This window comes from Diaporthe batatas, assembly GCF_019321695.1.
Source record: "Diaporthe batatas strain CRI 302-4 chromosome Unknown Contig00003, whole genome shotgun sequence".
Classification (NCBI taxonomy): domain Eukaryota; kingdom Fungi; phylum Ascomycota; class Sordariomycetes; order Diaporthales; family Diaporthaceae; genus Diaporthe; species Diaporthe batatas.
This window is the reverse complement of record NW_025408550.1, coordinates 3,024,708-3,031,877: the sequence shown is the minus strand read 5'-3', so window position 1 is coordinate 3,031,877 and position 7,170 is coordinate 3,024,708. Positions and strand designations below refer to the sequence as shown.

Here is a 7,170-nt window from a genome sequence, read left to right as displayed (position 1 = left end):
GCGGGCGTGGGAGAAAAGGAAGGCAGGCAGAGAAGGGCAAAGCGCAAGATGGGCGATGGGCGGTTTGATGGCGGTGGTGATAGCACCCCAGCCCAAAGTCAAGACGGCCCTGGACGGTAGGCAGGTACCATACGGGAACGGAGCACTGCTGCCAAGCTGCAGGTAGCGGTCAGAAAAGCGGGACGCCCTGGTCGAGGTCAGACTGCTCTTGTCTGCTGGGTCTGCTGGGTCTGCTGCGAGTGCTCGACTGTAAGTGTCCGCCCTGGCCGGCAAATGCAGCGAGCTGGAGCGCCCCCCCCCCCCAGGGCCGACCGCTCAGCCCGGCCGCTGGGTCTACCCAGGGCGTAGCGGCGAATCTCAATCCAAGGCCCCGTTTTTGTCCTCTGGACCCCAGATGGCGAGGGCCCCACCCTGCCCACCTGGGCCACAGCTCGCAGCTCTGCAGCTCTGCAGCTCGCAGCTTCGGGTGCGCACGCAGCACACTGTAGGCCGTGCACCGACTCCCAGTCCCACCGTTCTGCCGCACGAGGAGCAAGAAGCACCCGTGCCCAGGTGCTCACCGAGGCTAGACGATAACCCCCTGCCCCCCAGTCAGCCCGGGTGCTGGGCTGCTGGGCTGCTGGGCTGCTGGGCTCTGGGCTCTGGTTTGACGATTGCCATCATTCCATTCCATACCATATCACCCTGCCACCCTGCCTGCCATGCTGCCTGCCTGCCTGCCTCCCTGCCTGCTAGGGCCGTCCGTCGTCACCCAGGAGGCCCGGCAAGATACCCGTGTGGGCGGCGATGCATTCCAGAGCTGGTTGATGAGGCTGATAGCAGCGGGCAGTCCACTGTCCACTGCCCTGACTGCCCACCGCCCTGCCGCCCACACGCCCGCCCGCCCACACGGCAGGCCAGAGCAATTTCCCGGGGTGTGCCCTCTCGTCGGCTCTCATCCTGGTTTTGGCTTTTGGCCTTTCAAGGTTGCTTTTACTTTTGACTTCGACTGCCGTCCACTGTCCACTTCGACTGTCCACTGTCGACCGCCCACTGCCCACTGCCCACTCGTGCGAGGTGGCGGCATGGCGGCAGCGTCCTCGTCTCCGCCTGTGACGGAGCCCAATTATTAATTGCCCGAGCCCATGCGGCACCTGGGCATGCTGACAAGACGGGGTTCGTCTGAGCATTCTGCTATTCTACCTGTCTACATACACAGCACCCAATCTGCCAATCTATGATCCCTACGCCACTGCGTGTCAGCCTTGTTCCGTCAGCCTGCCGACCTGCCGACCTGCCGACATGCCGACCTGGGCAAGCTGGGTGCTGGCTGCTCTGTCAGCCACCCCCATCGCAGCCACCCGTTCGTTTGACTCGAGACGACACTGAGGAGTCCCTTGAGTCCCTGACTCCCTGACTCCCTGGCTTCCTGACTGGGCCGGCAACCATCTCCCAAAAAGGGTTTGCCTTCTCGGCCGAACTGAGCCCTGGCTGCCGACCGTCACCAGCACACATCCCAGCTCGGGTACCCGGTCGATACCATGCCGGCATGCCCTGAGCAGGACCAGCTTGTAATACAGCTAGCTTGACAGCTCGTGCCGACCGCTTGTATACGTGATGCCCCCCCAGGTAATACCAGGCCACGGCGAATTCGTCATGCGCGGCGCTCGTTGCCGCCAAGACACAGCCAGCCAGCACGCCCCAACAGTCCCGACGCGCAGGCCCATGCGTGCGGCGTGCCACAGCGGCTTCGTGCGCGGCTTCGTGCAAGCTCCGGGTAGCTTCCACCGGATCCTCTTTGCGTTTCGGGCCCGTGGGCAGTCATATATCTGAAATCCCTGCCCCGTCGAGCAGCAGCCAGCAGCCAGCAGCCCGCAGAGTACCAAGAGTACGTACTCGGTACACAGCTGCCAGAAGCCGGGGACGGGAACGATGAAGGAGAAAAGGGATCGCTCTCCGAGCCACGTGTTTGATGCCAGACACAGCGCTGGCCCTGGCCCACCCGGTGCTTCATCCCGACAAGGGGGCAGGCTTGAAGCACCCAGACTGCCAGACGAGGCGCCCAAGGGGGCCACAGGCTGGGAGCTCTCCACCACAGCCCAGTCCGACCTCAGCCGCCCTCCCGAAAATAGCCCTGTCCCAAACGAGGCTGAAATCGCAGCAATACGCAGCAGGCCCACCCGAAACCCCCGAATGAGATCTGTGGCATGGCCTATGCTGTTCCATATTTCACAAAATAACAAAACAACTTAGTCTGGACTACTCAGTCGCAATGCCGGTGCTAGCCCCCACAATCACACTGCCAGGCTGCCAGGCTGCCCGACGCCCCAGACAGCCTGGCAATTCCTCGCCGGACAGCACACTACTGTGGTAGACTACCGTGTCGATCTGCTGCTGGGCTGCCCACATCAAGTAGCTAGCGGCGCGCAGTCGACCACAACCACAGACAAGCACATGAACACATGCCCACCCACACAAAGCAAGCCTCTCGCCGCTTTCTCTACCGGCGGGCATGCTTCGGATGGCACAGCCGGCCAGCCCTTTCCGACCGAATCAACAGTCGTCTCGAGCTGGCCTGGCCTGCTGGGCTCTGTCGCTGGGACTCTTTTCGCCCCCGGTAACGCATAGTGATATATACTTTACGGCTGCGAGTCATGGGAAACCTTACCGCCTGCTAGCCGTCTCACAACCATATATCAATCACTCAATCGTGGCGATTCCACCCTGGGCGGTCTAGGCCGCTGCGTCCTCGCAATGCCTGGGGGGAGCAACGGGATTGGGCGGTCGGTGGGCGGGCCCCGTTTCCACCACTTCCGGCCAACCACGCTCGCCGTAGCAAGGCCCTTGTTTAGAGTTTTGCTACCTTGGTTGACGCTGTGGCCGGGCCGGGTCCAAAAGGTAGGTGTGAGTGAGCGAGTGTCTGGCTGCTTGTTTCGCTGATCATCATGGTTTTTAAACGGGGAAACCTCGAGAGAAACTTGGAAAGCGAGAGCCCTCGGTGTTACCGGCCCCACGCAAGCACTCATCGTCGCGGTCGACCCGGGGGGAGGGGGAGGGGTTCTACACCGCGTTGCGCGGCGCGGGTTCGTCCTCATGTTGGCTCCCCCAACGCTCTAGGATCGTGTGGCGAGAATCACCTTGCTGGGCAGCAGTATTGGGCAGGTTGCGAATACAAAACCAGGTTGCCGCCTTCGCCCCAGCAGTGTTAGGTTGTGAAGTTGGCTGTTTTGACCTACTTCTCTGCGGCCGAACAAACATTCTTGCATCTGCTGCGATGCTGGTCCCTCTCCAACCACTCTTCGGCGCCTCTGTCTATCCACAATTTGCTTGGCCCACTAGAACACAAGATCATAAGGTCAGAGGACGTGGGCCATGTTGAAAGGCGACTGCGTGGGCCCGCCCATAAGGCACTCACGTAATTACAATGCCCGTGGCAGATCTATTCATATAATTTTTTTGATTCCACCCAACAGGCTCCTGGGTCATTCTATCCTCGTAGGCCCGCTGCGCAGCGCAACAAGCCGGCTATGTTCGTAACCCTCCTGCCTCATCATCAAACGCCACACCAACCGGGCTCGCCTGACAAGGCAAGCCTCTTGTCGGCATAAAACTAGCATCGTATTCAGGTCGGTGCCGACCCTCCCAGCGAACTGGACACGTCAAAGGACAGCCAATGCGAAACGATCTAAACTCCCCCCAGATTGACCAAGTCCAAAGTGACCTTCGGCCCCCAAAGTACGACGGACAACGCCCCGCATGTGCTGAGCCGCAATCAGAATCCGAAATGCGGGTGGACGAATCAATGCTGTACTGCTGGGCTGTCTATGCGAGGTAGCCAAGCTCATCATCCTCAAGACGCTCTAGGTACTCCTTGTCCAGCAGGATTTCAATGCACTTCTTGATATCTGCCACCTTTGGAACGAATCGGGTGCGGATCTGGTTGATAGTCTCGCTGACCAGTTGCTGGTGCTTCATCTTCTTGCGGGCCTTCATGATGCGGACAATCGCAGACTACGCGGAAGATTAGCGCATGTAAGAAAACACGGCACGCTGGCACAAGAGCTTACCTGAAGCAGGAGCTTCCGATCCTCCTCGATGGTCTTGTTCGTTTCAACCTCTTCCTGCTTGGACTCCGTCTTGGTTCCGATGTTGAGGTTCACCCGGATCTTCTTGCTCTTGAAGCCGTAGTTTAGGTGGAATGTCTTTCCCTTGGCAGGCTTCCCATCTTCGGGCGACATGGTGAGGATCTTGGCCTTCAGAAGGATCCCGAGGGCGGGATCCAGACTCTCGGCGTTCATCTGCGTCGCCTCGGCGATTTCCTCGTACGTGTTCTGATCATTGTCATTGAAGAGTAACAAAACCGCCATCTGGTACAAGGAGACTTGGTAGGTGTACGGGGTCTTGCTGTTCTTGCAGTAGTTCGCCTTCAGCTCGCCCTTACACAGCTGCCAGAGCCACGTCAGTTTCCGGCCCTCGTGCTTGTGCTTGTAAAACCTCGTAAACCTCTCGATGTCCCCGGCGATTTCGGCCGGAGGATTGTAGGTCGTCGACGGAGGAGTCAGAGGCCAGAAACCGGTACCAAGGATGTTGTAATATGAGTCTAGCAACGAAGAATCCTCGAGGCCGCTTGTGTGCTCCTTGAAGCCAGCGTTGAGGTCCTTTGAGATCTGCATGTCCTGGAACATTCGCTGCAGCTTGTTGGTGTACTCGAAGCCGCATGCTTCCTTGAGCTTGCTGATCATGCTGGTTTCCGCATCGTCCGAGGATGAGTTGCTGTGCACAAGTCGCCGAGCAAGCATCCGCGAGTAGAATTTCTGGAATACGTCCTTGTCCTCGATGTACTTAAAGACGGTCATAATCTGGCCCAGGGTCTCCTCCAGCTGCGACTCCTCGACACCAGTGCCGCTCTTGCGAAGCAACACGTCTGTGTACTTGGCGAGAAGCTCAGGCGACTTGTTGGATCCCGACTTGCACATGTCATTGCGGTTGACAAACTCCCGGCAGGCATTGTCGAGTGATCTCGTGAACTCCGGCTCGTCCCTAAATGCCCGCTTCACCAGTCCTTGATATTGGGCGTGAATCTCCAGAAGGGCATCGACGTAGACCTTGGGCTCGAGCTTGTCGGCATCTTGTGCGACCTTGGTCACGGCAGCGAGACCAGCGCCTCGGACATGAGCCTCGAATTTGGCACGAAGGGGGTCTAGGCCGTTTTGAATCCTCGCAAGCAGATCGTACATCCTTGCCATGTCATCCTCGCGGTCGTTCTCGAGCAGAATCTGGAACTCGTCTCTGAGGAGGTTGGCGTGGTCTTTGATCAGGGCATCATTACATGCCATCTTGAGCGACACCGCTATGTCTGGATGAAGATAGAGCTTGACACGCTCCTCTTCCTCATCCAGCCGAGCCACCGCCTTCTTCATGTACTCCACCACGCTGTTCTCAGCAAGGAACTGCTTGCTCTCCCTCTGGTAGAAGGCTCTAGTCGAGTCGAGGAACGGTCGCTCAAAGTGGTATCGGTAGCAGTCGAGTGTCGTCTTGCTGGGGTCAGACGGATCCAAGCCGAGGGCTACGAATGAGTCAACAACCTGCTTGATCTGGCTATGCTCGATGGTCTCCCCGTTTCGTTGCTTCTCGACCAGTTTCAGGACCGCATCCATGACCTTTTCGTCGATCTTCTCGAAGAGGACACCACGCCATTGCACGAGATGCAGAGTATACACGTCAAAGATATTCTTCTTGCCCTCATCCATCTCCCTCTTCACCCAGTGCCTGTTCAGGTATCGGAACAGGTGGTGGACGTATTTTCCAGCGTTGGTGAAGCGCTCCCACTCCTTGATATAGTATGTGAGTAGTGCTTCGTCTGTGTGCTGCAGGGCCTTCTCCAACAGGTCCCTGAGGTGTTGGTCGAGATAGTCCATCAACTTCTTGTACAGGTCCTCGCCTAGGAGATGTGCGCCCCTGTGGTTCGATCCCAGGTTGGACGATGAGGATGCTGAGTTGGTCATCGGGTGGGCCTTCTGTGACGTGCAGAAGTTGTGAACGGCAGTGTAAATACCCATGTACTACGATTGTGTGCAGACGTGTTAGCTGTACAACTTCTCCGGCAGACAAGCAATCTTGGCTGGGGGGAGCAACAGGTGGGAGGCGCTTACATCGTCCATGGTCATGCCATTCTGAAGATCAGTCATAATCTTCGTGATGCCCGACGCCAGGTAGCTCCAGGTGTCCTGGATCGAATCACGGTCTGGCCCCTTGGGCATGCCAGCAGGGGACCGCATCGTGGTCGTGGTAGAGCCACTAGGCGGCATGGTGGAAGGTGGTGATGTTTCGTCAAGGGCGTGCGTGGTGTAGGGTATGGGGTTTGTGGTAGGATCTCAGAAGAGGGCGGGGAAAGATGGTTCTGAGGAATTTGTCTGTTGTGTCAGGCTAACGAGGACTAGCAGACAAGTCAAAAGGCCGATGTGTAGAGTAGCGTTTTTAATGGTGTCCTAGGCGAGATGCCGATGCCTCGAGTCGCGGGGTTGGGTTGGGAGAATGAAGTAGGTGACGTGAGGTTAAGTAGGATGGGGGGTTCAGCGGCAGTGAAATGGCAACGCCCTCGTGCCTTTGGGGCCTGGAAATGCGCCCCTCCGAAGCAGACCTCGAGAAAGAAATAAAGAGACCGGAAATCAGACGCGCATGAAGAAGATAGACAATGCAAAAACGCGGTCTCGACCTGCAGCGGGGAAGGGTTAGTCGTTGTGGTTGGTGTTGACCTCGTCACGGGATGGAAGGCAGGAGGCAGGAGGGAGGCGAGTTTGTTGGTAGGGCAGTTGGTTTGATGCCTACACTACAATGGGGCAGGGAAGGTGGTGTTGGGTGTGAATCCATTGGTGACTTGATCCAAGGTGGCCAGGGGTCGGTCGGGGCCTGCCTGGCCAGGCGGGCTGGCAGGCAGGCAGGCAGGCACTTATCTACCTACCTAGGTACCTAGGTAGGTAGGTAGGTACCTGGGTGGACTACAGATGAGCTAGCCAGCTAAAGCTGAGCGAATGGCTGGCCAACTATGCACCAGGCTGCTTGCAGACCCACTATTTCGACAAGTCCACTGTTGAGATGCATAATTTGAACCCCAATTTACTTTGGACAGTCTTGATTCATTAGTCAAACATGATTTTGTGCCAGTCAAGTCCAGCCAGCTTACAGGCACCG

At 57.8% G+C, this 7,170-nt stretch overlaps 1 protein-coding gene across 1 annotated transcript; it reads right to left on the bottom strand.

The window, feature by feature from the left end:
* Nucleotides 1-849: 849 nt before the first annotated feature.
* KVR01_002599 (uncharacterized protein) lies at nucleotides 850-6,873 on the bottom strand. The gene is made up of 3 exons (XM_044792619.1): nucleotides 6,132-6,873; nucleotides 4,047-6,041; nucleotides 850-3,990 (listed from the first exon to the last, which is right to left on the bottom strand). Exons 1-3 carry the CDS (start codon nucleotides 6,285-6,287, stop codon nucleotides 3,802-3,804), a joined length of 2,340 nt encoding a protein of 779 aa, XP_044647614.1. The 5' UTR covers nucleotides 6,288-6,873; the 3' UTR covers nucleotides 850-3,801.
* Nucleotides 6,874-7,170: the final 297 nt, after the last annotated feature.